At 44.0% G+C, this 18,968-nt stretch overlaps 1 protein-coding gene across 6 annotated transcripts in view; it reads left to right on the forward strand.

Moving 5' to 3' along the window:
* The window catches only part of LOC137385236 (zinc finger protein 385D-like), an 812,282-nt gene that overhangs the window by 408,660 nt on the left and 384,654 nt on the right, over positions 1 to 18,968 (forward strand). Inside the window, exon 2 of one of the 6 annotated variants that reach the window (XM_068008604.1) lies at positions 4,449 to 4,518. The exons of the other annotated variants lie outside the window; for them this stretch is intronic. Coding sequence (XP_067864705.1) covers positions 4,449 to 4,518 — 70 coding nt within the window. The remainder of the gene's footprint in view (positions 1 to 4,448; positions 4,519 to 18,968) is intronic. 6 annotated transcript variants of the gene reach the window in all.

Here is an 18,968-nt window from a genome sequence, read left to right on the forward strand (position 1 = left end):
CGAGGGCCGAAGGGCCTGTACTGCGCTGTAATATTCTAATTCTAATTCATGACCCAGGGAACCAATCGCAGAGTTCCTTCATTGAAAGTTTGGGCAACCTTTTGGAGAGCCAAATGCAGCACCACTCTGAGTGTCAGGAACCTTCTCTTTAGGGGCTAACCCTTATCTCCCAGCAGCCACGCATGGAGTCTAGATGTGGGCCTGAAGAGGTGTGGCACCTGGGACTGTTGGAGGATAAAGAAGTACTGACAGCTGCCCGGGAACCAAGTGCAAACCTGCACGATTCACCTCCTGTGGTCACAGATCAGCTGGACATTCAATGGCTGGCAGCCTTTTCTGTTCAGGGATCAGGTTGTCTGGTGTGTCAATGCCTTGATAGCTACATGGGTGTAATCAATGACCCCTTGGACCTATCGATGGCAGCAAACCTCCATGCCCTTGTTGACTACGCTGGCCCATCTGTGTCAAAATGTATGTAATCCCCCACCCTCTGGAATATGGCATCCATGGCCTACCTGATGGTGTGATGAGCTGCCGACTGCGAGATGCCACCTCGGTCCACAGCTGCTCCTTGGAATTGGTTGCATAAAAATTCAGGGCAATAGTGACCTTGATGGCTGTAGGTAAGGGACTGCCACGGGGGCCATGAGGTCTCAGGTCATTGCGGATCAGAGCACAAATGTCCGAGACCATCTACCTGGATAGGCACAGCCTCCGACTGCGCTGGTGCTCTGTCATTTGCAGGTAGCTGACTCTTGGGCGGTACAACTGATGTCTTGGGCAGCACCTTCTTCCCCTTGCAGTCCACCCCTCCAACTGCTTCCCCCCTCCCCAGTTGTCTCCTCCAGCCTCCTGCTGTCCAGGAGGTTGCATCTGCTATAGCTCATCCTGGCTGCTCTGTCCAACGTAAGAGTAGTCTGTTCCCATCTGAGCTCACGCAGCTGCCACTCATTTGTTCACCAGGCCTTCTCCTGCTGACCCCAGCTGTCTAAGTGATCCAAGTCTTGATGGTTGGTGTGTGCCACTGTTCGAGCAGCTGAGCTTTATTCTGCCCTTCTAAAATATGTTAAACAGCCCTTCCAATAACCCTCATAGCTTCTCACAGAGTTCACAACTTCAAAACCCTACCATGTTCCAGACATGGTGTTTTTCTTGTGCCCATCTATTGAATATTGCAAACTGCTCCTCAACAAGCTCAACAGCCAACTTATTGGATGCGTGCAGGTTTCCTGATCCCCCCCTCCCCACCCCCTCCCCGGCATCCACACAAAATTGCTTTGAATTCCAAAGACAGTGGGACCCAGTGCCGCTCTCCGGGAATGCGATTTTCAAATTGCTCCTGCACCTGCTCCCACCCTCACTGGCATTTGAAAATCCAACCCCAGAAATCTGTATAAAAAAAAAGAAAGTACTCAGTTTTTTTTTTCAGATACTGATGTGTTTTCTGATTTGGAGGCTTTGATAACTGAGATTTTCAATGAATTTGCATTAGCAGTAAAGAAACAAATTGGGGCAGGGGTGTAATTTTGTGTGTATGCCTTGTACAGTGCAACCTTGGCCGGCACATTGAGGGACATTGCAGGCAGGCACTTGCGGTTTTCCAATTTGTGCTGATGATGGCCAAGGTTCAGTGGTGTACATGGAATGCAATCTTGTAAGAAGTCAAATACCCAGTTCCTCAAGTTCAACTTCAAGCAAATATAATTTGTGCTAATTTATTATTATTATTGTTGAAGCAGATCATTTGAGATTGTGTACTGTGGCTTTAAAAACATAGCTGACCTCTCAATACAAGATTTGTTCTGTTTTAATCCAGTGAGATCATTGAGTAACCAACCATTATCCTGTGGAATCATGGAGGAATCATTTCATTAATAATAAGCCAAAATATGAGGAAATCATAGTGAGACCGACCTCTGCAACTTGATGCCATGACCAAGGCAGGTGAAGTTCAAAGTGGAAAAACTGTACAGGGCTCTTGTGAAACCCTATCTGGAGTACTGCATTTAGTACTGTACCTCAGAAAGGATATGTAGGCCTTGGAGGGGTGTAATGCAGATTCACCGGAATGATAATGGGACTAAAAAGTGTTAAATTATGAGGATAGATTGCATTGATGAGGCTTGTATTCTGCTGAATATAGAAAATTAAAGGGTGATCTAATAGAGGTTTTTAAGATTATGAAAGGAGTTGATAGGGTAAATAGAGAAAAAACTATTTCCTCTGGTGGGGGAGTCCAAAACAAGGGGGCATAGCCTTAAAATTAGAGCTAGCCTGTTCATGGATGATGTCAGAAAGCATTTTTTCATACAAAAGGTAGTAGAAATCTGTAACTCTCTCTCCCAAAAAGCTTTTCAGGCTCAGTCAACTGAAATTCTCAAAACTAAGATTGATAGATTTTTGTTAGGCAAGCATATTAAGGGTTACAGAACCAAGGCAGGTAGATGGATAGAGATCAGCCATAACCTAATTGAATGGCAGAACGGGCTTGAAGGGCTGAATGGCCTTGTCCTGTTCCTATGTCGCTATGTTTCTGTCTTCCTCATCCTGTATGCCTTTCCTCAGTATTTCTAAAAGGTTATGATTTCATAATTTTTTTAATGGATTTATGAAAGGGAAATCATGCTTGACAAAGCTAGTGGAATTTTTTGAGGATGTAACTAGTAGAATAGATAAGGGAGAACCAGTAGATGTGGTGTATTTGGGATTTCAGAAGGCTTTCCGATAAGGTCCCACATAAGAGATTAGTGCGCAAGATTAAAGTACATGGAATTGGAGGTAAGGTAAGGACATGGATAGGGAACTGGTTGGCAGACAGGAAACAAAGAGTAGGAATAAACGGGTCTTTTTCCGAGTGGTAGGCAGTGACTAGCAGGGTACCGCATGGATCAGTGCTAGGACCCCAGCTATTCACAATATATATCAATGATAAAGATGAGAGAATTAAATGTAATATATCCAAGTTTGTAGACGACACAAAGCTGGGTGGGAGTGTGAGCTGTGAGGAGGTTGCAGAGAAGCTCCAGTGTGATTTGGACAGGTTGAGTGAGTGGGCAAGTACATGGCAGATGCAGTATAATGTGGATAAATGTGAGGTTACCCACTTTGGTGGCAAAAACAGAAAGGCAGATTATTATCTGATCGGTGATAGATTGGGAAAGGGGGTGGTGCAGCGAGACCTGGGTGTCTTGTGCACCAGTCACTGAAAGTAAGCATGCAGGTGCAACAGGCAGTTAAGAAGGCAAATGGTATGTTGGCCTTCATAGCGAGAGGATTCGGGTACAGGAGCAAGGATGTCTTGCTGCAATTATACAAGGCCTTGGTGAGACCACATCTAGAGTATTGTGTGCAATTTTGGCCTCCTTATCTGAGGAAGGATGTTCTTGCTATGGAGGGAGTGCAGCAAAGGTTTACCAGACTGATTCCTGGGATGGCAGGACTGATGTATGAAGAGAGATTGGGTCCATTAGGCTTGTATTCGCTAGAGTTTAGAAGAATGAGAGGGGATCTCATAGAAACCTACAAAATTCTAACAGGACTGGACAGACTAGAGGCAGGAAGGATGTTCCCGATGGTGGGGGAGTCCAGGACCAGGGGTCACAGTCTAAGGATAGGGGTAAGCCATTTAGGACTGAGATGAGGAGGGATTTCTTCACCCAGAGAGTGGTGAATCTTTGGAATTCTCTACCACGGAAAGCAGTTGAGGCCAAATCATTAAATATATTCAAGAAAGAGTTAGATATAGTTCTTAGGGCTAAAGGGATCAAGGGATATGAGGAGAAAGTGGGAACAGGGTAGAGTTTGGATGATCAACCATGATCGTATTGAATGGTGGTGCAGGCTCGAAGGGCCAAATGGCCTATTCCTGCTCCTATTTTTCTATGTTTCTATGTTTCATACTCTTACTAACTTGTGCACATTTTCTCATCTGTATCTAATTGCTCTTGTCTTGCCCTGTTCCAAAGGTGACCTCTCCACCTTGCTTGCAGCCAGATCACCGACATAGTCACAGCTTCTATTTTCAGCTACTGCTACGCCATGACTACATTCCTATTTATGTTAAACAATACCTTTTGGTTTAATTATGTTACAAAGTACTGAAAAGTGGGAACATCAACTGAGGTACTGTAGATGTTCAAGCTAATTCTTTATTTAATATATTAGATACATAACACTCTTACAGACAATGATACATAGGCAGGTGAACGAGGGCAACTTGGTAATGTGACCTTAAAGGCTTTGTTTAGAGAAAAGAGATGTGTACTATTATCATTCAGCAAAAAAGCATTAATTGTATTATGAACTAAACCATATGGTTGAAAGGAACACAAAGGAGCAGTAATGGTAGAAATGCCCCACTAATGTTCATGTATCGTATATCAGTAATGTAACCATCAGATATCTGAATGGAAATTGCTAAAATGTAACGGCCTGGATTTTGTGGTCAGCAGTGGAAAAAACGGCGCGAAGTCATGGGGATCCACTAGGCGTCCAGTAACAGTGATGTCATCAAGCAGGGTAAGTAGCCAATTGCATTGAAGAATTCTCACAGGCAACAAACCAAGAAGTTAAAATCCCTGATTATCCTTCACTTTTTAAGACCATTTTACAGAGAAAGAAATAAGGATTGGAACATACACATGTGATTAAGATTGAAGCTAAAATATTATAAACAAACTTTAAAAGAAAATTATTTAAAAATTATGTTTATCATATTTATCATAATGGAGAAATTTCACATTCAACAACAATAAAACTAGCTTTTCAAGGTCAGAGAGGCTTTTCAGCAGTAATTATGAACCTAGAACACCATTAAAAACCCCGTTACACATCATTCAACAAGGTATAACATTTTCAAGAGTTTTTAGAGTGATGCTAATTGTGTAAAAGGGCAAGTTCTCATAAGTTCAATGATTTCTAAAATTGAAGTCTTCTGGGCCTTCAATAGCATACCCCAGGGAGAAGTAGAACCCATTGACAGCAACTTCTGGATTTTCACATTTAATTGCATATGTGTGAACTCCAAAAGTTGTTGTCAGGTTCAGAGGAATAATGATAGAGGTTTACCATCATTATTATCACAAATTTCGGGACATAGAACTATATGTAAGAATGGCATAACACTGAAGGTCTTATTGGATAATTGGAGGCTCAGTAATCTGTCCTAACCTTTAGGTATAAAGTTAAAAATGTTCTAAGATGCTTCAGTTAAATATGTAGCCCAGTCTTTCATCGTACAGCAAGACTTGCTTGAAGCATCATTATCAGAATCAAAGGAGAAGTAATTCCTTTAGTCAAAGAGGGAAATTCATTGACATTTGAAAGAGAGGAGATAAAATTGTGAGCTAGTATGTATGCTTAATGTATGTTTTAGGTGTAATTTAAATGGTAGTGTAAACTGAAACTATTACTGCTTTTCTATGTTCCTAAGATTGTGCCTGGGAGTAAATGGATCTAATGCAGGAGTTCTCAACCTTTTTGCTTCAGAGGCCCCTTCCTGTGTTATAGACTTTCCATGGACTCCCTGCAACAGAAGTATTTCTTTTTTCTGTCTCAAAGTTAGTTATACATTTAAGATGTATACTGATTATTTTTGTTTTATTTACTTAAGATGAAACTGAGCAACAATTCTGTCATATCGTGGAGCTATAGAATTAAACATTTATCCATTCTGATATTTATGCATTTATAATGATTTTTCCTGTTCTTTGTAATTTGTCATGCTCCTGCCTTTTTTGCTGAGGGTGGTAGAGTGTTGATGAGGTTTGTATGTAGACTGTCACTGAAACTAGTAAATTGTGGCTGAAGTTGGTAGAGATCTGCTGAAGATGGTAGCGTGTTACTGCAGTTGGTAAGTTGGCGCTGAGGTGGCTAGAGTTATCATGAAGTTGAGACTGTCTCTGAGGTTGGTAGAGTTATGCTTTGAGTTAGTAGGCTGTTGCTGAACATGGTACAATTATTGTGAAGTTAGTAAACTGTCATTGAGGTTAGTAAGCTGTCATTCAGGTTAGTAAGCTGTCACTAAGGTTGGTGAAGTGTCACTAAATTTGGTAAAGAGTCACTGGAGCTGAGAGATTGCTGGTGAACTGTACTATCTCTTGCTTCTCCTCTTGTCCATTACTAACAAGCTGAGCTGAGCAAGCCACAAAGTCTGGGCACTCTCTCCTTCACAACACGGTGGATCAATGATCATGAGCTTCAGAGGCAAACAGTGGTTTCCACAGCAGACCAGATGGCATTCAGCAATGTTCCTATAGCAGCTGTAGGAGTTTATTATTTTTGGTGGACTTCAGATGCCTGGGGGGCTACAACCCCTTGGTTGAGAACCACTGGTCTAATAGACATTAGAACCATAGAAAAAGAACCATATGGCACAGAAGGAGGCCTTTGATCCCATCGTGTCTGCACCAGCCAAAAAAAAACTAGCTGCCCAATCTAATCCCACCTTATAGAACCACAGAAAAAGTGGAGAAAACACCAAGCTGTCCTCATAAGAAACTGCAGCAGTTGCAAAACTCATTCATGTGGATGCCTAGGATTGGAGTTACCGTCAATGTCAAAGCCATCACTTATGTTGCTGTGATATAACGTATTTGCATTTGAGAATATAGAGCTGGAGACTTGCAATGTAAAATTCTGTTCAAATGGGAGCTTTACATAATGAACAATTTAAGTTCTCAGGGTCAGCTTGTTGCGAACAGAAAAAAAATGTTTACTGCACCTGCTGACATGCTGGCATTCAACATGATATTATCATGGCATGACTGAATGCAACTTTTACATTTGTAGAGATTCAAATTGAGGGCCTAAAAAAAGGATCTTGAGTATCAGACACATTTATAAGTTGTGGTGTTTTAAGGACTTTCTCTGAACTGGGTTTAGGACTAGATTACTTCAATTACCAGTTCCGGAATACTTGAATGGTTTGTCCCATTCCATTAGCCATATGGGTAAATTCCACGATTCTCTTCTCTCTGTAGAAAGATCTGCTGGTATGTAAGGTGGGTCAGAGAACCAGGGTATAGATTGTAGATCTGCTTGTGCTTCCTTCAAAAGCGACTTCCCTGTTGCGATCAAAGAATTCATCTAGTGGTGCAAAATAATGATAAGTTTACAAATATCAGTAATATATAGTCAAGCCTATAAGCAAAGTTCAAAATGACAAGCCTTGTAAAAGCAGCTAGCCCATCAGCATCTGCAAAGAGTAAAACAAGCTACCAATTTGTTATAAATAGCAGAAAGGTAGATTACTACTTTATGTAGATACTGTTAGCACAGATGATTTGCATCTGAAATGTTAACAAATCTTTCCACTTTTCAGATGCAGATGGACTGACTGTATGTTCTGTCACTGGTTGCAATGCAATTAAACAAGACTTGTCATATTGTGGACATTTTATAAGATCAGGTACAGTAATCTCTGCACCTGCAGCACTGAAGATAAGAACCTACCCCTACATGACACTGATAGGCCTGTTCTGTTTCCAGCTTTTATAGAGTTTTTAAATCCTTTGTTGCATTTCCTTTGCTTGATGGGGTAACATTTTTCACTGCAGTTACATACTTCCCACTGAGGCATGTTTTTGGTTTTGTCCGCATGGTTTTATAAAATTGCAGACCTCTTTCATTAATTATTGAATATGTATTCTTAGCTGGTAATAAGCCACATGAAAAAGACAGCAAAAATTACACTCACAAATTACTTAACACAGGCTTCGAAATTTTAAAAATATCACAATGGTTACCTTTGCAGGCATGAATTTAAACATACATTTCTGGATACATTGTAGGTAATTTTGACTTTATGCCATAATGTAAGTTATCGAATTGACCACTTGTTTTACGTATGTCACGAATTTTACTTCCATTGACTTCAATGGAAATAAAAATTACCCATTTTATACTGTCATGCAAAGTCAAAATTACTACACTTGGCTGAGCCACCACTTGCAGGTTTGAACTCATTAAGTGGATGATTAGCAGTTTAACAAGCAACTAGTTAGCATTAATGTAGCTGTGTTTTGATTTGTTCCTCAGTTGTGTATTAGCTAAAAAAAAAAATGAGGTGAAATTGATCTTAGTCTTTAGTGCAAACCAGCAATGATGAAACAGCAACTTATTTCACATTGCCCAATTTCCCTTTCTAATGACTTCAATAGCTAGAATTGAAAAATCCAGGCTATTGTTTACGCTCACACATGAAGCATGGCTCTCAGGGTGAGTTACTGGAGCGCTGCTGTCAATAACGTGAAACTGTAACATTGGACTCATTCATTGTTTTTTTGAATCAGTGACTTTGCTACATGTGAATGATGGGGGTGGTGGGTAGTGAGAGGAATATTGCGGGAGAAAATCAAGAATACTCCAAAGGTCTGTGTTGTTAATTATCTACAATGTGAGTTTAAATCTTGGCTGTGCTTGCAGAGCTGAATAAAAGCTCACCACTTCTCAAGACTGAGGGATTTTGAGAACATATTGCCAGCCCAACCCTAACAGATGGGGAATGACATATAGCATGCAGAAAGAGAGGCACAGTTTTAAATGGATCTGACATCAAGAATAGATTAATCATTTTAAGAACAATTAGAAACACTGGGGTAGAAATGTATTTTTAAGCTCCTGGGAATGCATATTGTTCAAATTGAGGGATGGAAAATGATAGGTTGGCAGCGTGCAATTTTATATTTGCTTCCTGTCGGTGTAGAATAGTGGATTTTTACCTTACTGTTGTTCACTTCTTTACTGTTTTGATTCCTATTCAAAGGGGAAGAAGTGCGACTTGCACCCAAAACAGGCACAAAGTCAGCAGAGTGCCCGCTCTGTGTGCCAGCCTGAGGCCCAAGCCAAATTAGGCTTTGGGCCTTATTTAAATGCCACCAGCTAGCTGTGGATACCGAAGGGGTAGGATGCACCATTGCAGCTCACTGTGCTGTATGGAGTTGTCAAACCATTTGAGACGATATATGGACTGTCGAGCCTCTATATTTGTAAATTTCACAATCTCTATCCATGTTTAAATAATTTTGTTGTCTAATTTTATGAATTTGTTACTTTTAGCATACGAGACTTATCGTTGGAAAGAAGGGGGATGTTGTGTGATTGCCTTTAAGAGTAATGTACATTTAAGGTCTTAGTATGCTAATGAGCTACGTGCCAGGATGCAGTCACGTGACTACTTGCCAGATTCAGTCTGCTACTGTAACACCAAAAGGCAAGTCATGTAAATGGTTAACTGTGCACTGTATATTCTTGTTAGCTGTTAATAAACCTGTTTGAGATCTTCAGCAAACTGAACTCCATGCATCTCATTTATGTTGCAACAGACAACATAAAAAGCTTCTCTTTGCACTGGAAATTGGCTGGCGCTTATGCTGAATTGGTTGGCAGGTTCGATCTGGGGGTTGGGTGGGTGGGAGGGAGGCAATCCTGGGGAGGACATCCAGTATTTCTTCAATATTTCCTGGTTATGCAGACTTACTTGGTTTTTATGCTATTCCATTGAGGAGGAAATTGGAAATTTATTCATGGATGTAAGAGTAATAATAGTAATAATCGTTATTTAGGGTGGCGTGTTTCTCATTTCTTTAACTTTGCAATGTTCCAGATTTGGGCCTTTGACAAAAATCCTGCGGGATAATTATGTTTTCAGGTGCTGCACAACTCACGCTCTGCACATTTGCACCTGAATTATGCACATAGCCTTGAGCTTGTTTTGCTGCTGGGGGGGTGGTGGGGGTAGGGGGTGGGCGTTGGGCTACTCACCCGTCACAGGCATCAATGGGTGAGCAGCTCTCCCCTTGATTTTCAATTGCTGGCCACTTATTTACAGGTGTAAATAAGGTGGTCATGAGATGTCTTTCTCCTCCAAAGTAACTCAATTATTCATTGTGAGCAAAAAGAATACTATAAAGTTCATTTGTAAACTCTATGGTGCGTGTAGCACCTTCGTGCCCTCCTTGCCGCTCGGGCATCACATCTGCGTCTGTGTCTCCATATACCATTTATTGCTGGTGATGCTGCTCCTCATCACTGCTAGTTGCCACCTCAGAATAGCTGAGTCTCATGCTCTGGGATGGCCTCACTTGCTACCAGCTGCATGGAACGGCTGCCTGGACCGTCTTGCTGTGCCCCATTGACCTCTACAGGTGCACTTTTCCCCCCCAGTTGCCCCAGTGCCTACACCTAAAACACAGTGTGAGCTCTGCTCAGGCAATGGCCACTGTGTGCCAGATCATGAGCTTCTTGCTGCATTTTCCACCATTTATAAAGCTTCTGGAGTTACTCCCACTTCTCTGAATGGCTCCCTGTCTTGGACCTGTTGCTGAACCAATGTGCTTCCCATACATTGTCTTGAAAATCTCATACAGCTCTGTAACAAGCTCTCGAGTCGCTCATTAACTGCCTCAATTAATGATCCGCCACTTTCAGATGGGTTGCTGCCACCCCCGAAAAGACAGCTCCTCCAAAATCGCTGGGAGGTGGGAATGTGTCGGGAAACTGTTATGCCGTGATTTTCCTGCGGCATGCCCACCTCCAAACTCACCTTGTCTTGGGATGAAAATTCAGCCCATGGTTTGTCCTTTCACCTCTAGTCATAAAATTTGAACTCGGGAACTGTGTAAAAATAGTGTAGATGCTGGAGGCCTCTGAAAAGGCCCCAAAATTTAGCTGTGAGCAGATAATAAGGTTGATTCTAATACTGTATGCTATCCACCATTTTCCAATATGCTCCCAATTACAATTCTCCAAAATTATATTTTCAGTGTCAATGACTAATAATCCATATCTTGTTTCGCACTGTGACATTTCAGTACACTACACACTAACACTGTTAATAAGGCACCAGGTCATTTAAAAATGAACAAGAGAAGAATTACCTGAATCTTTGCAGTCTCATTAATAATCTCGTATTTCGTTGTACTCGCAAGTGGCTGATAAAGCTACAGTGAAATTAAATGAAGCAGCTACAGGAATGAATGCATACTAAGCAAAGAGTCATCCTGACCCCGTAAGTAAAAACTAATATTTCCTCAAAGAAAACAATAAAAAAACTATTAGTTTTGTCAAAAATGTAGGGCAAGTGATTCATTTCAGGCAGCACTACAGAGGCCCAGCACTGTTTTGCTGAGGTGGGTTGTGCCGTCAACCGCCTCCTGCACAGCCCATATGACACTCCATCAGGAAAAGCACACCCACGCAGACATCCCCAGCGCACACTGGAAGGTTGTGAATTGACGCTATGCAGATGTCACACTTCCAACCAACTGATGCGACACCAGGATATCAAATTTGAACCATGTAGGTCTAGGCATGAATTTGTACATCACAGACCAAAGATCAAGTATTCAACTGCAAGATGGGCCCTGAATTAGTGCTATTTCAGGGCCAGTCAACAAGTCGCAGGTGAGTGCTTTTGATTTACTTCAGTTTAGCCTGAGTTTGTGGAAGCACTGTACTGGGTATTTAGAGTTGCTTTTTGGCAGTTGGCAGTTAGTCAGGGAGGGCAGGTGAAAACCTGACCCAAATATGGGGGACAGTTTTTGCAATGCCTCTTGGTTCTCAACATGAACGTGACATGGAGGGGACAATACAGACAGGGGAAGCTGTACAAGGTGGGAGGATGAGAAGGGCTGTACATCGAAGGTACTACCCACCAAGGGTTTTTCGAGAGCACGTCTCGCACCTACACCTGACCCCAGGAGCAGTGCCTGAGCAGCTCTGGTTGAACAAGAAGGTGGTCACTGAATTGTGCCACATCTTCAAACCAAACTGGAGCCTCACAGCAGTGGGACGATGGCCCTGTCAGTGGCTGTAAAGGTCACAGTCGCCCTTAACCCTTGTGATTCCTGCTCCTTCCAGTCGGGAATTGCAGACACTGCAGACATTTCCCAGTATGCTATCCATCGCAGCGTCCGGGGAGTGATGGAGACTATCTACTCCAGATGAGATGATGTCATCATCCTCTCACTAAGGAGTGTCAAATAGAATGAAAGGGCATGTGGCTTCGCCAGGATAATATGATTCTCAAGTTGAGAGTCTCCAAGTTGTGTTGGGCTTTTGTGTCCTCTGGAACCTTGCCATTATAAGGGTGCAGCCATTACCTCCAGAGATCCAGAGGTCACCTGAGGAGGAGCAGGAGGAAGAGCAGGAGGAGGAAGAGGAGTAATAGTAGGAGGAGGAACAGGAGCAGGCAGGGAGGAGACATCCTAGACCCCCTTGAAACCAGATGGGCTGTGAGAGAGCACATTATGAGGTTCTGCTTCTACTGAAACAAAATTACGCTAGACCAACATGGATCCACTGTCGTCCACCATCACATCCATCAGACTCCCCATCACAACATTCCCTTGGCCACCATCTAGCAATAAAATTCACCAACACAACACATCCAATTATATAAACAAAACTGAACTATTCACCCTTGTAAATACCCTTAGTGCCTGTCTTTTGGGCGCCTTTTCATGGTCTAGTGCTCCCATGTAGTTCTACTCCGATGGCTGCAGCATGGCTGGTGGAAGCTGCTGACTTTCAATGGGAGAGCCTGCAGATGGCCTTGAAGGATGGCTTCGAGCAGCTCTGATTCCTGAGCCCGGCTTTGGACTGCATCACTTTAGTATGGGTGGTAACAGCCTCGGTTGGTTGGCAGAAAGGCAACAACAAAGGCACAGTGACATTGGTAGGAGCACAAATGCTGTGTCATGCAGGCCCCCAGCTGCCAAGAATGAGGTACATTAATTTTGCAACATGGACAATAAATTTCAAATTGTTGCTGGGAAAAAGAGAAGGCCTGTGACAACGGGTTGCCAGGCCCCTGGCTAGAAGGAAATTTTTGCATATTAACAGACAGTGTTTGGGAACAAAGGAGCTATTCCCTGCTCCAATACAATTCACAAACAAACGTGGTCAGACCGGTTGGTCACATGACTAACCTGCTTGGCAGTCTGGGTTTTTTTCCTGAGTTGTGCAGTTTTGAACTGAGAGTCGGCAGAAAGCTGTTTGCTCCTGGATTGAAAAGACCTTTCCTGGCTGGCTTGCCACAGCTTCTCCTATCTGCTCCTATCTCTTTCTCAAGGAACTCCAAAAACCGATTGTAGACACATGAACTCCAAGAAAGAAAAGTCTCCTACAGTGAACAAGGTTTAAGAAGAATACTGGGCCCCAACAAAAAGCAGGATCTACCTACAAAAGGACTCGACAGTGAGCTCGAAGAACCGTAACAAATCTTCAGATATTGCCTCAAACCTTTCCACTTTAATTTTTCTTCTGCTCTTTTCTGTCTCTATTTGCATGTGTGTATCGTGTATGCATACTAGCATGGGCGCGTTGTGTATCCATAGGCATCAACCGGATTAGAGCTTCAGTTTAAGTTTAATAAAATTTTACCTTTCTTCTTTAAACCTGTTTGTGCTCGTTTCTTTACCTTATAATTGGAAAGCAGTGAAAAAGGATTCACCAAGGGGGAGCTAAAAACAGTGTGTTTAAAAATAAAACCCTGTTACAGTAAGACCAGGTGAAGACTGAAAGGGAAGCCTAGACCTCTTTCTCACCTGGTCGTAACAGCTGTCATCCTGAAAGTGGCTAACAGGTTTCTGCTCCATGATGCCACTGACACTCTCATGGGGTGGCATCTGATCAATCCTCGTAATCTGTTGGAGCACAAATTGCTGGACTGCAGCGCGAGCTTGAATACCCCATCGAGCACTAAGATTCACACCCACAAAGGCAGCAGTCTGTGTCTGGCTGGCAGCAGTCAGGGATCTCATGACCTCCGTCTGAGTTTCCACTGCAGAACTGGGAGCCACCTACCTGTGCTACAGTGGAAGCAGAGACAGCGGCTACCAGATCTCCATCACAGCTGGGTCTGCTAGTGGTATCATGGAGTTGGCCATTCCTTCTACACTGGGAAGCATGGGCTCCAAGCTCTGTGCAATGCCCTCTGCCATGCTGGTGCCAGACTCCTCCCCCATCAGTGACAGGATGCTCTGTGGTAGGCCTGCCAAAACATCAAGCATCTTGGTGTGCATCATCATCAGTGTTTTCCTCTGTGTCGCCCCAATGAAGTCCACATCTGTGTTCCCTGTCGCAGAGCTAATCTGTGACCTCGGCCTCTGGGGAGCTGGCACATGACCTAGCCTTTCTTTGCTACTGACCTGGTTGCAGCACTCTAGTATCTGTGTTGGGCAGGAGGGCGCCTCCTTGTTGAGGTGCCCTTGCAGACCCCAACTGCCTCAGCAGACCCCACCTCTCCCAGTGGGGCTGTTGAGGCTCCAGAGCTGTCGGCCCTCTGACTGGGCCTGTAGCCTCAAGAGCCCGTGTGTTATCTATAATATGACGGTGTGCAGAGATGTCCAATTAGGAGCCTCCTCCCAGAAGGTTGTGTTGCTGGAAAGTGCAGGCTCAGCACACCGATTTGATCCCAGTGTTGGGGTCCCGAAGCCCGTGGGATAATCCAGCCCACCATGTACAGATCCCAACTCTATACTACCCTGTAAGGTATGCGCAGTGTTAGTATCTGAGTTGGAGGCTGGGCATGTCAGATCAAGTGGCGGTGCCTCTCATCAGAGTCCTGGGTTTACTCTACCTCTTCCTCCTGGCTAAATTGAAATTGTCCAGGTGGCCATTCTTGGAAGCATTAAAACAGAGGGGGAGAGCTGGGGTGAGGGAGGGATTGGCAAGGAAAGTGGGTGGTCCATGACCACACCATCTGCAGCCTTCACTTCATGCCACACCTCAGGAGGTGAAGAATAGCTTACAAGGGGCGTAAGGCAGTCACTTACCTTGATGCTGGATGGCCTTGGCGGCACCAGATGCCAGGGGTTCAGTTGCTGCTGGCCCCATGTTTCAAAGCATCATGTCCCCAAGAGGGCTCAGAGGATGCTGTTGTGTTGGCCCCCTCTCCCCCCGCTGGTTCGCTGGGCCACCCTGGAGTTGCGCCACCTTTTCCTACAAAAAAGAGGGCAGAATGTTAATAATTGTGTTTGCACTGTGTTCGAATGATGTGCTTGCCAAAGCTGAATAGCTGGAGGTATGTGGAGGCAGTCAGAGGTGGGTGTGAGGTTGGCAGCATTGGAATGTGTGTGAGGGTAAGGTGGAGTATCTGAATGTTAGGCGTGAGTCCTGTGCGCAAGTAAGTGCTGGATGAGGGTGTATGCACTGCTTGAGAGGTTGGTGGTGCGGTGGGTAGGATATGTCTTTTGAAGATGCATTCACTAACCTTCACCACCTGCATGAAGTCATTATACTTCTTATGGCACTGCTGCCATATCCTCTGGGCCATATTCTGGGTATTCACCTTCCTGGCCATGTGTTTGTGCTCCTACTCCATTCAGAGGCTGCTATGTGAGGACTCCTGGTCCTCTGCGAGAACATGGCCGCCCTCCTGGACTCCAATTGGGTAATTAGTGTCTCCAAGGTGGTATCAGAACATCTGGGATCCCTCTCCCTTGCACATTGCACCATTTCTGCAGTTCTTCACTCTCCCAAAATCAATTACTGATGACCTTTTGTTTCAAGGTGCAGCTTCCCTTTAGGAGCAACAGGCTGCCTTGAAGAACTGGAGACTTGCTGCACCACATGCACACTCGCACATTGTTCGGTTTCTTACTGTGAGGCCAACCATGCAGCAGCACAGCCGACGCTTGGCCCTGCACTACCATCATGCAGATGAGGATGCAATACAAAATGCCTGCCTACCTCAAAGGGAACCAGCACAGTCAGGCAATGGATCACGACCCCTGCACTCAAAAACCAGGCGAGATGAATCTTTAGCCCATAATGTGCAATTCAGTAATTCACTCTGTTCAAACCTGAGAGGATCCCACTGTTCATTACCTCAAAGAGGTTTCTTTTTCAGTGATGGTTAAAAACATAAGAACATAAAAATAGGAGCTGGAATAGATCATTTGGCCCTTTGAGCCTGCACCACCATTTAGCAAGATCATGGCTGATCAATTACCTCAACTCCACCTTCCTGCACCATCCCTATAATCTCTTAATTCCCTTAGTACACAAAAATCTATCGATCTCTGTCTTGAATACACTCAACGACTGAGCATCTACAGCGATCTGGGGTAGAGAATTCACAACCCTTTGAGTGAAGAAATTTCTCCTCCTTTCAGTCCTAAATGGCTGACCACTTATTCTGAGACTGTGACCCCGAGTTCTAGATTTCCCACCCAGGTGAAACATTTCGCAGCATCCACTCTGTCAAGCATTTAAAAATTTTATATGTTTCAATTAGATCACCTCTAATTCTTCTAAACTCCAGGGAATATAGGTCTTTTCTAATCGATTTCTCCTGATAGGACAATCCCCTTGTGCCAGGAACCAGTCTAGTGAACCTTTGTTGCACACCCTTTAGGACAACTATGTCCTTCTTTAGATAAGGAGACTAAAACTGCACACTACTCCAGGTGTGATCTCGCCAATGGCCTGTATAATTGTAGTCAGACTGCGTTACTCTTATACTCCAATCTCTTTGTAATGTTACGATCAGGTGAGAAAGGTGTCTAAGGGTCCCTTTTCATCTTCACCTGGTCTTATTGTAACAGGGTTTGATTTTTAAACACACTGTGTTTTGAGCTCCCCGTTGGTGAAGCCTTGTTCACCACTTTCCAACTACAAGGCAAAGAAATTCGCATAAACGGGCTTTCTTAGGTTTACTGAAGAAAAGTGATATTTATTAAATCTTAAACTTAAACTCTAATACGGTAACCACCTACGGATACACACCGTGCATCACGCTAACATGCATACACAATACACACATTCAAATAGGGACAGAAAAGAACAGAAGAAAAATAAAGTAAAAAAGTTTGAGGCAATCTTTGAAGAGCGGTTTTTTACTGTGCTTCGAGCTTGCTGTAGTCCATGATTGTAGGTAGTCTTGCTTTTCGTTGGTGCCCAGTATTCTTCTTAAACTTTGTTCACTGCAGGAGACTGTTCTGTCTTGGGGTTCATGTGTCTTCAATAGGTCTTCAGTTCTGTGAGAAAGAGATGGGAGCAGACAGGAGAGAGGTGTTCTCAGTCCAGGAGAAAAGAGCTTTCTGAGTTTCAAACACTCTGTGGCAAGTTCAAATCCAAACAGCCAGTTAGTCATGTGACTAAACTGGTCTGACCAGATTTTCTGTGTATTGGAGAAACAGGACTGGGTCCTTTGTTCTAACACTGTCCGCCAGTATGCAAAAAGGTCTTTCCAGTGAGGGGTCTGTTAAATTCTTGTGATCGGCTCTCTTTTCTTCCCAGAAACATTTTTAAGTTTTTAATGTTCATATGGCAAAATAATGTGTACCTCATTCTTGGCAGGTGGGGGCCTGCATGACACCTCCACATCCAGGGGAACAAAATGCGATTTGAAAAAAAAAAAGGCGCATTTCTTTACAAGGCTCGAGAGAAATATAAGATACAGAAAGAAAAACCCTGCATTTCTCTCATTCGTTTCCACTCATTCAACAATCTTAAAACTTATTAAAATGGTATTTTCAGTATGCTTTAATTTCTCTTTTTTTTCAGGAGAGTTAGTAGTGGGCAGGTTTATCCTGAACTCTCTGAGTCATGCAAAGACTTTTGGCTTCAGGAGATGAGTGGTTCCCTTTTCCTCTGACTGTGGGGAGAATTCTTTGTTAATCTCCCCTTTCTTCTCTGGGACATTCCTACCTGCAGGTATCTGCAGACTTGACTGCCATCTCCTGTGGCACTTCGACTAGGTGAGGCATCACCTAGGTTTATGTGCCCCCTAGAGGTCTCTCTTTGTCTCTGCAGGTTCCAGTAAATGCTGTTATCTACCCTGGTGGGGTGCTTCTAGAGTCTGCATTTACACAGGAGGATGTGGGGTCTAACTTTTCTGATTTTTTGGGGTTGGCTGACCAGACAGTAGGGGTTTTCATCCCGGATTCCTCCCGGACTTCCTTTAACTTGCCCTCTGGGTCACCTTTTTCCCTTCTCTTTCTAAACTTTTGCCAGCCGTGTGCCTGCCTGTCCCCTTTTGTTCTCACCAAGGGTCCCTTACAGTTCAGCAGCCCTCAGCTGGAGGGTCATCTTAACACCAGTACAGGACTTAGGGGTGCAGTTTTCACTGTAGGTTAGGGTTTCCCCTCAACCTGGCACATGTGACAACTCCTGCAGTACTCCACCACATCTTTGTAGAGTTTTGGCCAGTCATACCGCTGTCTTATGCGGGCTTTGGTCTTTTGTATACTGGCATGTACAGCTACTGTAGCCTCGTGGGCCCTTCTTAATATTTCTCCCCGGTACCTCTGTGGCAGCACTAACTGGTGAACTACTGTCCACTCCTTGCCCTTAGGTTTGTGAGGAGAACTCCATTTCCTCATCAGTACCTCATTCTTTAAATAGTAGCAGTCAGGGACTCCCTCTGCTTCACTTTCAGACTGGGCAGCCTGTGCTAACTCTCGCAGCACTAGGTCAGCTCGCTGAGTCTCACCTCGGGAAAATCCATTTAATTCATTCCCTGGGTCTCCTAAGATTCCAAAGAAATTCTCGGTCAGGCAGACCTCATGGTCATTTGCCTGCAGTGCCAATGCAGTCTCCTCTGGGGGAGGTGGTTTGATCATAGCCTGATCCATTACACATTCAGGGACTCTGCAGGGGTCTGTCTCCTGCCAATGCCCTGGCTCTCTGACCCCCTGAGGTCTTTCTTTCACTACAGGAGGGGCTACCACCTTCACCCATGCCAAATCATTACCTAGAAGCAAGTCAACCCTGTCCACAGGCAAACTAGTGACAATCCCTACGGTCACCGGTCCCGAAACTAGGTCGCACTCCAGGTTCACCCGGTTTACAGGTACAGGCATACACTGCCCTCCAATAGCATTCACCACCATTTTGGTATTGACTGTACTCTCTGCGGGAAAGATCAGGCCTTTTCCCAGTAAAAGGGATCTGGTGGCCCCTGTGTCCCTGAGAATCACTGTGGGCTTGCTTGCCTCACTCAAGTGGTATGAGGTTACTTT

Source organism: Heterodontus francisci, chromosome 2 (genome assembly GCF_036365525.1).
Source record: "Heterodontus francisci isolate sHetFra1 chromosome 2, sHetFra1.hap1, whole genome shotgun sequence".
In the NCBI taxonomy this organism is placed as follows: domain Eukaryota; kingdom Metazoa; phylum Chordata; class Chondrichthyes; order Heterodontiformes; family Heterodontidae; genus Heterodontus; species Heterodontus francisci.